General features: G+C 30.9%; 1 protein-coding gene across 2 annotated transcripts in view; it reads right to left on the reverse strand.

Annotated features, from left to right (window-relative positions):
- Positions 1–629: 629 nt before the first annotated feature.
- LOC100197067 (mucin-2) overlaps positions 630–13,184 on the reverse strand; it is a 53,937-nt gene continuing 41,382 nt past the window's right edge. For both annotated transcript variants that reach the window (XM_065798933.1, XM_065798934.1), the window contains exons 22-25: positions 7,742–7,861; positions 3,700–7,135; positions 1,313–1,528; positions 630–1,152 (exon numbers count right to left, since the gene is read on the reverse strand). In XM_065798933.1, coding sequence (XP_065655005.1) covers positions 698–1,152; positions 1,313–1,528; positions 3,700–7,135; positions 7,742–7,861 — 4,227 coding nt within the window. In that variant the 3' untranslated portion in view covers positions 630–697. The remainder of the gene's footprint in view (positions 1,153–1,312; positions 1,529–3,699; positions 7,136–7,741; positions 7,862–13,184) is intronic.

The raw sequence follows: 13,184 nt of genomic DNA on the forward strand, positions 1-13,184 counted from the left end.
AAAAAAAATCGCATTAATAAAATAATTTAACAAAAAAAAAATATAAAGGTCTTTAAGAATTTAAGTGGGACGAGAGTTTAAACACGTTTTGAATTTTTGCAAATAACCGTAAGTTATCCAATAAAAGTAGTAGTAGTAGTAGTAGTAGTAGTAGTAGTAGTAGTAGTAGTAGTAGTAGTAGTAGTAGTAGTAATATAAGATAACTTTTGGAAATTTTTTAACAAATTATTTTTTGCTTCAGCTGTTTTGCTTTGTATTTAAAAAAGCGGCAAGATTGAAAAGATTGAAAAAACAAATAAAAAAAGCTAAAAAAAGTTAAATAATTTCTTCAATATAAAAAATGCTCAGTAGAAAGCTTAAACATCACTAGTTAGTTTACATCCTTATTTTAATTATAGTATTTATCCTTAGTTTAATCATTTAGTGAAATGATTGTTTTATTGTCGTTTACACCACTACAACAACACACATCGAGTTAATGTTAGTATTACCACAACTGATTTAGTATGCACTAATGCAGTTATGGTAATACTAACTGCACAAATGCATTAGTATATTTTGTGCGACGTAAGTGATGAACTTAAATCGATAATTAAATTAAAATGGAATTAAAAAAACACAAAGAAATATTTTAGAATTTTTATTTTCATGCTTAACATATTTTAAAATGTTTTAATATCAAAATGTTTAAATTGTTCTAATGACTTCTTTTTTTTAAATGCACAAAAGCATGGTCTAAGACATTTTTTTGATGTTGTTGCATTCCATCCTTCCTAAGTTTTGCAATTTTTTGAAAACTGATTGATCTCTTTTCTTCATTCGTATCTATCAACTCAATCTGATTTGGCTTTTTATGACAACTTGAACTACAGCTACATGATTGTATATCATGGAATATGGTAGTATACCTATAACCATCTTCACACACCATCGACACATTAAAGGAAACAACACGTAAAGGTTGACAACAGGAACAGCTTGGTGCAAACACTTTCTTACCAACTGCAGCTTTTATTGTCGAATCACAAAAACCACCGCATCCTGTAATCAAATATTTCTTAGTTGATTCGCATCTTCCTAGCTCAGAATCTTCTTCAACTAATTTTTCCATACCATATACTTTTCGGTCACAAAATGGTTTTTCGGAAGGTACTAAAAAACGAGCAATTATTCTATGAAAATTAATAACAAAACAAATTTGTAACAAAAAACAATTGTAAACTAATAAGAAATAAAAAGAGAATAAAACAAGGTCTCATAGAACAATCTCAAAATAGTTTTGAAAGATTTTAAATTCATTAAAAAAACTTACTGCAATTTGGACAACACTGATTTGGACGAGTAACTGATATATATCCAGAAGGACATGATTGACACACTTCTGACTTTGCTTCTATCTGAGCGCTGGTATTAGACGGATAGCAAGGATTAGAAACAAGTGTACAGGTAAAGTTGGTACATTTACGAGCATCTTGCCAACTTTCACCAACCCCATACAAGCTTCCTTCATAAAAACAAGCAGGGCAAACTAAAAAAAATTGAAATAAACATAGAGTATCGGACAAAACGAGTGCAACCAAATAGTTTCTTTATATAAAAGTGTTGCATTTTTTCAATTTAGAGAAATAACTATGTAACTGTTTAGAGACAAAGTTCTACAAGTTTTATTCATCACAAAGTTCATTATTTGTACACGAAAATTAATAAATTAATCAAAAGTATTAAAAAAAGTTGATTTCCTTCTGGACAAAACAAGTGCAACTCAAATGTGGACCAAGCTGTATTTCGCTATCAATATTTCGTGGCGAATCCTTTGTTGTCAGTCACAGCCTTGCATCTTCGAGGCATAGATTCGATCAGGTGATCAATGAAACTTTGTGGAATTGCTGCCCAGGCCTTTTGGATTTGTTCAAACAGTTGATCCTTATCACGAATACCTTCACGATTAGTTCTGCGGTTGACGATCTCCCACAGGTTCTCGATAGGCTTGAGATCTGGAGATTGAGGCGGCCAATCCATCACCGATAGGTGGTTGTCTTGAAACCACTGCTTGACTAGTTTTGCAGTGTGTTTCGGATCGTTGTCTTGCTGAAAAACCCATTTTATTGGCATATTCCATTCAGCATGAGGTAACATAACATCTTTCAGGATATTTTTATACATGAAACGGTCCATTATTCCATCGTTTCGATGTATTAGACCTAGACCGTTAGCAGAAAAACAACCCCAGACCATTACATTGCCTCCACTATGCTCAACAGTCTTATGGCAGTAATGTAAATCGAGGCGTTTTCCCGACAGTTGACGTACACGGCAAATGCCATCGCTCCCAATGATGTTCGATTCATCACTGAACAGAACAGTTCGCCATTTCTGCACATTCCAGTCAATATGAGATGCAGCAAACAGGAGTCTTTTCTTCTGGTTTTTTAGTGAAATCAGCAGTTTCTTTGCAGGGCGTAGAGAAAACAATCCGGCATCAACAGCACGTCGTCTGATTGTGTGGTCTGATACAGGCAGCTCTAAATCCTCTTTAAAGGTGGTGGAACGCGGTCTTCCACCTTTGTTATCTGCTGCAAACTTCCCCGTAGAACGATATTTGGAACATAGTCTTGATACGGTCCATTTTTTCACGCGATGTTTATCACAAATACTTTCTTGTGACATTCCACTTACGTAATCGCCAATAATTTTCTTTCTTAGTTCCAATCCAAGACTGTTGGGAGCCATTTTTGCACTTGAAGTCATAAAAAAAATAAAAATAAATAATCACGCTTCTCAAGGCTTACCGTGTTCCATTTACCTTGTGATGATACAATAACGCTCTGTGGAATACAACATCTTGGTTGGATGTGGACTGTATTGATGTAATGAAACACTTGTTGTATTTCACTTCTTGTATTGATGTTCTTCGATAAATCACTTTGATAAAACTCACTTCGATAAACTGTCTTGGTAATACTGACTGATTGACTTCCATATACTGACTGAAATACATGTCGATTTACATGTCTCTTATATAGTAAAATAAACCTGTTCTGGAAGATTCTAGATGCTTCTTTTTGATGCTTATGGAAGCTTCTGGATGCCTCTGGATGCTTCTGAATGTTTCTGGATATTTCTGGATGCTTCCAGATGCTTCTTCTGGAAACTTCTGGAAGCTTCTGCATGCTTCTGGATACTTCCTTTAATCATTAAAAAACTTCCGTGACGCTGAAACGAACCAGACTTAAGAAAATGAAACAAACCAAAAAAGTTGCACTTGTTTTGCCCACTGCAAAATGGCACTTGTCAATGAAATTCTGCCTGTGTGCTGTCACCTGTCAGCTGATTGTTTATGTCATGGCATGCTATGACTCCAGACTCCTGAACTGTTTGCTGTGGTAGTATAGTATGTTTCATTTTTAAGACATGTAAAATTAGGAACACTTTTTAGCATTGTTCGATGTTGGTTGCAAATGTTTTGTCCAATACTGTACATAGAACTTTTACCAAAAACATTATCGAAAAACATTTTTGAACAGATTTTATTTTAATGTTTGAAAAAAAAAATACTTTGTGGCCAAAATACTTTTCAACGAAACTAATTTATTTAATAACAATTCCATCGAAGATTTATTTAAAAAATAATAAAGATTTAGTGATGCCTATTAATAATAAATTTAACGATATTTATAAGAAAAAATAAAAAAAACTTACAAACTGAAGATGTTGGAACAATAGATATAGAAGAAATAGATGGTAAAATTGAATATTTTAATGTTGATGAAAAAGTAGCAGGATGAGATGAAAATGTTGAAACAGAAAACAACATTGAAGTAGAACGTGGACCAAGATTGCTTGAAATAGCTTCTGAATTTACCACTTTAGAAATATAAGAAGTCTCGAGAGTAATAGTACTAGTTGATTCGGAAGTTACAAACAATGTTGTAAATTTACTAGAACTAGTTTCGGGAACCTCAACTGATGTAGTAGGATGAACAAATGCAGTAGAGTAAGATGTTTCAATATAAGATGTTGATGGAGGAAGTTCAGTGCTTTCACTGGATACTGAAACCAAATAAGATGAAGTTTTGTAAACTTCAACTGATGTCTCTAAAACAACTGTTTCAACAGAAGAAACTGGTGGTGGCACAGCAGTACTTGCAACAAAAGTAGTCACTGGTGGAGTAATTGAAGTTACAAACACTGTTGTAGTTGGTTCTGTTACAAACGATGTCTTAACTTTCTGACTTTCAGTAACACCAGTGCTTGATTCTACAACGATTGTCTGTTCAAGAGTGCTAGTTGGTAAAACAAACTCAGTGCTACTAGAAATCTCCACAACAGATGTTGATAGTTCAATAATGGAGTATGTTGATGTTATAGATATAAAGGAAGTCTCAGGTAAAACGCTAGTGGAAACCGACTCAGTATATTCACTAGAACTAGTTTCGGGAACCTCAACTGACGTAGTAGGATGAACAAATGCAGTAGAGTAAGATGTTTCAATATAAGATGTTGATGGAGGGAGTTCAGTGCTTTCACTGGATACTGAAACCAAATAAGATGAAGTTTTGTAAACCTCGGCTGATGTCTCTAAAACAACTGTTTCCACAGAAGAAACTGGTGGTGGCACAGTAGTACTTGCAACAAATGTAGTCACTGGTGGAGTAATTGAAGTTACAAACACTGTTGTAGTTGGTTCTGTTACAAACGATGTCTTAACTTTCTGACTTTCAGTAACACCAGTGCTTGATTCTACAACGATTGTCTGTTCAAGAGTGCTTGTTGGTAAAACAAACTCAGTGCTACTAGAAATCTCCACAACAGATGTTGATGGTTCAATAATGGAGTATGTTGATGTAATAGATATAAAGGAAGTCTCAGGTAAAACGCTAGTGGAAACCGACTCAGTATATTCACTAGAACTAGTTTCGGGAACCTCAACTGACGTAGTAGGATGAACAAATGCAGTAGAGTAAGATGTTTCAATATAAGATGTTGATGGAGGGAGTTCAGTGCTTTCACTGGATACTGAAACCAAATAAGATGAAGTTTTGTAAACCTCGGCTGATGTCTCTAAAACAACTGTTTCCACAGAAGAAACTGGTGGTGGCACAGTAGTACTTGCAACAAATGTAGTCACTGGTGGAGTAATTGAAGTTACAAACACTGTTGTAGTTGGTTCTGTTACAAACGATGTCTTAACTTTCTGACTTTCAGTAACACCAGTGCTTGATTCTACAACGATTGTCTGTTCAAGAGTGCTTGTTGGTAAAACAAACTCAGTGCTACTAGAAATCTCCACAACAGATGTTGATGGTTCAATAATGGAGTATATTGATGTTATAGATATAAAGGAAGTCTCAGGTAAAACGCTAGTGGAAACCGACTCAGTATATTCACTAGAACTAGTTTCGGGAACCTCAACTGACGTAGTAGGATGAACAAATGCAGTAGAGTAAGATGTTTCAATATAAGATGTTGATGGAGGGAGTTCAGTGCTTTCACTGGATACTGAAACCAAATAAGATGAAGTTTTGTAAACCTCGGCTGATGTCTCTAAAACAACTGTTTCCACAGAAGAAACTGGTGGTGGCACAGTAGTACTTGCAACAAATGTAGTCACTGGTGGAGTAATTGAAGTTACAAACACTGTTGTAGTTGGTTCTGTTACAAACGATGTCTTAACTTTCTGACTTTCAGTAACACCAGTGCTTGATTCTACAACGATTGTCTGTTCAAGAGTGCTTGTTGGTAAAACAAACTCAGTGCTACTAGAAATCTCCACAACAGATGTTGATGGTTCAATAATGGAGTATGTTGATGTAATAGATATAAAGGAAGTCTCAGGTAAAACGCTAGTGGAAACCGACTCAGTATATTCACTAGAACTAGTTTCGGGAACCTCAACTGACGTAGTAGGATGAACAAATGCAGTAGAGTAAGATGTTTCAATATAAGATGTTGATGGAGGGAGTTCAGTGCTTTCACTGGATACTGAAACCAAATAAGATGAAGTTTTGTAAACCTCGGCTGATGTCTCTAAAACAACTGTTTCCACAGAAGAAACTGGTGATGGCACAGTAGTACTTGCAACAAATGTAGTCACTGGTGGAGTAATTGAAGTTACAAACACTGTTGTAGTTGGTTCTGTTACAAACGATGTCTTAACTTTCTGACTTTCAGAAACACCAGTGCTTGATTCTACAACGATTGTCTGTTCAAGAGTGCTAGTTGGTAAAACAAACTCAGTGCTACTAGAAATCTCCACAACAGATGTTGATGGTTCAATAATGGAGTATGTTGATGTAATAGATATAAAGGAAGTCTCAGGTAAAACGCTAGTGGAAATCGACTCAGTATATTCACTAGAACTAGTTTCGGGAACCTCAACTGACGTAGTAGGATGAACAAATGCAGTAGAGTAAGATGTTTCAATATAAGATGTTGATGGAGGGAGTTCAGTGCTTTCACTGGATACTGAAACCAAATAAGATGAAGTTTTGTAAACCTCGGCTGATGTCTCTAAAACAACTGTTTCCACAGAAGAAACTGGTGGTGGCACAGTAGTACTTGCAACAAATGTAGTCACTGGTGGAGTAATTGAAGTTACAAACACTGTTGTAGTTGGTTCTGTTACAAACGATGTCTTAACTTTCTGACTTTCAGTAACACCAGTGCTTGATTCTACAACGATTGTCTGTTCAAGAGTGCTTGTTGGTAAAACAAACTCAGTGCTACTAGAAATCTCCACAACAGATGTTGATGGTTCAATAATGGAATATGTTGATGTAATAGATATAAAGGAAGTCTCAGGTAAAACGCTAGTGGAAACTGACTCAGTATATTCACTAGAACTAGTTTCGGGAACCTCAACTGACGTAGTAGGATGAACAAATGCAGTAGAGTAAGATGTTTCAATATAAGATGTTGATGGAGGGAGTTCAGTGCTTTCACTGGATACTGAAACCAAATAAGATGAAGTTTTGTAAACCTCGGCTGATGTCTCTAAAACAACTGTTTCAACAGAAGAAACTGGTGGTGGTACAGCAGTACTTGCAACAACTGTAGTCACTGGTGGAGCTGAACTTATATATAAAACTGATGATTGAAGCAACCTTGTTGTTTTGGTTTGTATGCTTTTCGTTGGCTAGAAAACAAAAATCAATAAAACATAAAAATTACAAAATTTGTTACTAATATTAAAAAATATATATTTATTTACTTTAAACTATTGTTAAAAATAAAAAATTATAACTTGCACAGTTTTTTTATAAAAAAAGTATATATTTACCATTGAAATAAATGATAACGTAATAGGCGAAGAATGAAGCCAATTATGTTATAATTTATTTCAATGGTTTTAGGTCAACCTATAAAGATTTTATAACATTTTTTGAGTCCTGATTCTTGTGTCCAGAAACCCAAGGTTTTTGGACACAAGAATCAGGGCAATCCTCTAAAATTAAGATAATTTAATAAAATTAGGCCTGGACACCAAAATCATTAGGCCTGCACACCAAAATCATCAGGCTTGGACACCAAAATTATATAGCTATATAACAGTTTATTTTACTAGGAAAAAGATAGGAAAAAAGAAGCTAAACTATAAATTCTGTTCAGGAATATATCAAAAAATAAATATAAAAATTTAATAGTAATAAATATAAACATGTGAAGTTAAATTTTTTATTAACAAAATTTGAATTACTTATAAAAAATTCTAATTATGAAAATCATTACGAAATATACTTACAAAAACCAAGGTTTTTTGACTTGAAGACTTTTTAAATACTTCTAATGAACTGCTACTCAAAGTAGTTGATAGAGTCACTATATTATTTGTTAAAAGTGATCGAGGAAGTGTTGAAAACGGCTTAAAAAAAATAAAAATTACTTATAAAAATGTATACAAAAAAAAACCTTACAATTTATCAACTATAACTATAAACAAAAAAAAAGAACAAAAAATAAAAACAAAAGAACAAAAGAATAAGCTTAAGTGGTCTAATGGTTCATTTGAGCTTAACAAAAGGAAATTAATGATAAATATTTTTTCAAGATGTGCAGGTAATTTTTTGTAATGATTTATTTTTTTTAGTTTGAAATTAATGAATTTATTTTTAAATTTTCAAAAATGAGTCATTATTACTTAAGTAATCATTAATAATTAATTAGTTATCAGGCTATTTTTTAATACATTTTTTTGTATGAATGGAATTAGACTGATAAATTTGTATATTACAATAAGATCATTTCATGTTCTTCAATTTGGATAAGATCATCCCATGTTCTTCATTCACATATATTTTGTAAGCATTTAAAGTTTTCAGTTGATTATTTTATGGTATATATCATAATATATAATGTCCTTACATTTTTTTAAGTCATTATTTTATTTATTATTTTATTCATATTATTTATTTGCAATTACTTTTGTTGTAATATTTTGAACTTGTTTTGAAAATATTTGGAACAAATTTCTTTTAATTTCAATTTACTTTATTTTGTTTATTAAAAACTAATTCAAAATTTATTTAATTATGAAAAGTTTTATGATCAGTTTTTTTTTTTTTTCAGGTGCCCCAAAAAGTCCTTATCACATTGTTCATGATTAAAACTTGATCGTTATGTTCCATACATCATTAGTGTTGATCATGATTAAAACTTGATCATTGTGTTCCATACATCATCAGAATTCACACATTTGTGCGTGAAATCATAACATTTTTATGAAAAACAGAAAAATTTTGACTATAATATCAGAATAGTTTTGAAATAAATCTACAAATAAATCTTGAAATGGAATCTTAGAAACCTTTAAAATACTGCCATTTGTGTATATTTATATTGTGTTTATACTATCATTTGTGTATATTCAGGCACTTATTGAAATTAATATTATAATAGGCCTGGTGTAAATACAATACATACTTAAATATAATATATTTAAGTACATGATTGTGTAAAAGGGCAATAAAAAGTGGCCTCCCCAACTGTAATTGAGGAAGCCAACTTTTTTTTTATTACACCCCTTTTGGATGTGAATACAAGAAAGCAAAAAGAAAAAAAGCATCTCATGCACTAACTTGACTGACAATCAAGTCAACAAAATTTGATTGACATCCATAAAATACCTTTTAACTATAATTTATAAAAACTTTTTTTCGTTTAACGGCTATGTTTACAATACTTTTACAACATTATTATTATTATTATTATTATTTAAAGGACATCTTTAGATGTTCTTTTTTTTTCAGGTCTTTCTTTATAGGCTTTAACATATAAAAATATAAACTATCAATTTGAATAAATTATGAATTTATTTTTATTTCATAAAATTTCTAATAATGAAACATTTGGTTTATTACTTTTTAATAGAAATTTAATGTTAACACAAAAATGTTAAGATGGTCTCTATATATTATTTTTACAATGTCTATATATTATTTTATCTGTATTTATTACTTTTACAATGTTTATTTTTATTGTTTTTTAATTCCTTCTTGTCAAATAGTCAAGATCAAATTATTTTTCAAGTAGTTACAAAATCAAAATTATAAAATCTAAAATCTAAAATTTGACTGTTATATTAATTCAAATCAATTGTACTAAAAAAATTAAACCACTTGTATTAAAAAATTCTAAAAATAAAAAATATAAATATTAACTAAATATACAATAAGTTAAATTTTTTAATTAATTTTTTTTTTAATATCTTCACTTCCAACAAAGCTACAAGCAACCACTATTGAATTAGAAGTTACTGGAAGAGAAAGAATGAAATTTATAGAGCAAGATAATGATTAACAGATAACTTAGAAGATAGCAAATTAAATGAATCAGGAAAATAAGATGAAGAAAGCCAATTCCAAAGGATTTGTTTGAGGAAAAAAGCCAGACAAATAAAAGTTTTTGGAGCACTTAGGAACAGTCATAGTAAAATGATTACACTTAATTGAATGACAAGTAACAAGAGAAAGGATTTTAGTAGATGGCACAAGAGATGCTAGCTCTTTAGAGCAGTGCCCATTACAATATTTATAGAAAAGAGAAAGAAAAGCAACATTATGACTATATGATAATGGTTGAAGGTTGACTGCAAGAGCAGGTCCAAATACATTTACAATATGTTTTTGCACCTTGTCTAAAAGAGAAAGAGCATCATTGGAAAATCCGCCCCAGATATGTCAACAGTATTTCAAACAAGGAAAAATTTGAGATTTATAGAGATGAAGATTAGTATCTTGAGTAAGAAAGTGACGAGCACAATAAAGAGATACAACCTCAGCAGATGTTAATTTGTATCTTATATCTTGGATCACCATACATCAAGTCGATAGCAGATGCAATCAACTTGATGTATGGTGATCCAAGAAAGATCAGAAGTAAGAGTTAACCCTAGTAGGTGAAGGGCAATGAAAAGTTAATAAAATTTTTACCTAAAAACTGTTAAAACCCCGTGCCTTGCACTTTGAGATAATGTGTTTAAATGTTATAAGCAAATAAAACAGATTCCATTATTTTATAAAACCCAACACTGTGTGTTAGGAGGAGGATGAGAGGGGGGGAGGGGGGAAGGAAGAAGGTTATAAAGTGTTTTAAGATATCCTTACAATCTTATCACAGAGCACTGCAAAAGATTATTTAACTATAAAGTTAAAGCCTTCCAATTACTATTGTTGCAAATGTGGTCAGAGCTGGCATCAAACCTCAGATCTCTTGATTCTTTTTTTTTTTTTTTTTGTAATTCACCTCCCCAAGGCAAAGAGGGCCACTACAGATGAGGAGGCTATTTGTGGTTATAACCCTCTCCCAACTCTATAACTCTAAAACACGAGCCTTGACGAACAAGGCTGCTGCGTGGAGAAACAAGTTGAGTGCGGTACTACCAGGGACATGGTGGGAATGGAACTCGGAACCTCTTGCTTATGAAGCGAGCACTCTACCACTACACCACTACCGCATAAATACCGCATTCTGAAGCTAGAGTTATAACTACTACACCATGACTGCTCATATCAAAACTTATACATATATATATGCATATATATATTAATATATATATATATATATATATATATATATATATATATATATATATATATATATATATATATATATATATATATATAATATATATATATATATATATATATATTAGACACACACACACAACATAGCATATATAAATATGCAATTGCCGACCAAAATCCATATGATTATTTTTAAAAAAACGAAAAAGGAAAAAATATTGCAAAAAAGGAAAATGAAAATTAAGTAAAAATGATGCTTTTGACAACAAAATTTGAACCGTTAAAGTTGAATGAAATGTTTTTAAGTTACTACAAAAATAAAAACTTAATTGACTTTTTTTTTAAATCTTTTTTTTTTATTGCAGAATGTGTTTTTATTTTTATTTTATGTTTTATTTTATTTCTTTGTTTTATTGACTAATTTATTTAATGGTTGGCACAGTAAAGTGTACATACATCAACTGAAATAGATAAAACATCCAAAGAGTGTACATACATTGAATGAAACAGGAAGAACACACAAGGAGTGTAAAATTCATTGACTAAAAAAATTGAACATGCAAGAAGTGCCGGTATATCAACTCAGGTTTTTGGCTAGGGCAAACAACTTTCTTATTAAAGAGAATATTTTTTTCTTGTTTTTTTTTTTTTTTAATTTTTTTTATCTCAACAGATTATAGAAAAATTTTTGTCCAACATTTTTGTCCAACATTTTTGTCCAACTAAATTATACTAGCAAATTCATTTATAAAAGGTTAAAGTACCATGCCAGAAATTTATCTTTAATTTTATTATTAAAGATGCTCAAGTAGTACATAAATAAAACTTATAATTTTGTTTTCTATCATATAGTAAGACACCAAATTGAAATACTGTGAAATGGAAGAAACATAATCCACAGCAAAACAGAGCTCTTTATGCAGTTTATTTAAAAAGTTAAAAATTTAAAAGTTTGCTCAATGATGAACAAAGAAAAACAAGAAATAAGAAAAATTGTGAAAGTCAAATGAAGTATAGAGATAAAAAAAGAAATAAAATTTTAACAAAGGTGTCAATTGATTTTGCAGAGAACTTTAAATGCATTAGACAAAATGAACTGTTTAGTACAGCTAGACTCCTATTTTAATCTTCACTTCAACTGTATCGCCGATGTTACTTGCAGTCACTTACAATTGCATCAGACCATTAGAAGCTTTTAAAAGAAATCATGATTCTTTTTATGGATGCAATTTTAGAGCAACTGCCAGAATCCACACAAAAACTTATAATAATAATACAACACATCAGTTCAAAAATAAGCACAAAATTGAGTCGCAAATGTTGCAAAAACAACACAAATAGATAAATAAAAATAAAAATATATTTAATTAGGCTTTTTTTTGCACCCAAGCATAGCAAATCCACTCAAGCATAGCAAATCCATTGTTGACGAAAAGAATTTGTTAAAAGATTTTTATGATTCTAAAAATTGGAGTAATGACAACATCAAAATATTAAAGTAACGACAACATCAAAATATTAAAGCAATGACAACATCAAAATTTGTACAGGCAGGAGAAAATATGGATATTAATTTATTTATAATGATGATAACTATACTTAATTAATATAATTATTATAATAAAATTATTTTATAGTAAAAAGTGTGGAGAGGTAATAAAAAATTTTTGAATTTTTTTTTCGCAATTTGGTGTAGCTATATCTAGTCATAGAAGCTATATCAATAGGACAACTCTTCATGGCTTTTGGTCTCAAAGCCAAACTAAACAAATAATGAAACCTAACAAGTTTATTTAGTCTCTGAGCAACCAAGCAAGTTTATAGCTAATTTTAAAGAGTTAAAGTAACATTTAACAATTTTTAATAAGAATTTTAATTTCAAACTTGAATAAAAATCTTTGAAACTTTAGAGCATTTTCAATTTGGCAACCATATGCAACGCCCAATGATTTACTGGAATAAATTTATTTTATTTTTAAAAAATAATAGTATTTACCAATTTTATCAGCAATAAATAATATCAACAAAAAAAAAGAAAGTAGACTAAATTAGAGTTAGAGTGTTACATCAGTAACGAGTGTTATGTCAGTAAGCCATGACTTTCATAAAAAAGCAAAGGAAACTAAAGCATCTATATAACTTCAACATATCATCTTTATGATT

The sequence above is a fragment of the Hydra vulgaris genome, chromosome 06 (assembly GCF_038396675.1).
Source record: "Hydra vulgaris chromosome 06, alternate assembly HydraT2T_AEP".
Classification (NCBI taxonomy): Eukaryota; Metazoa; Cnidaria; class Hydrozoa; order Anthoathecata; family Hydridae; genus Hydra; species Hydra vulgaris.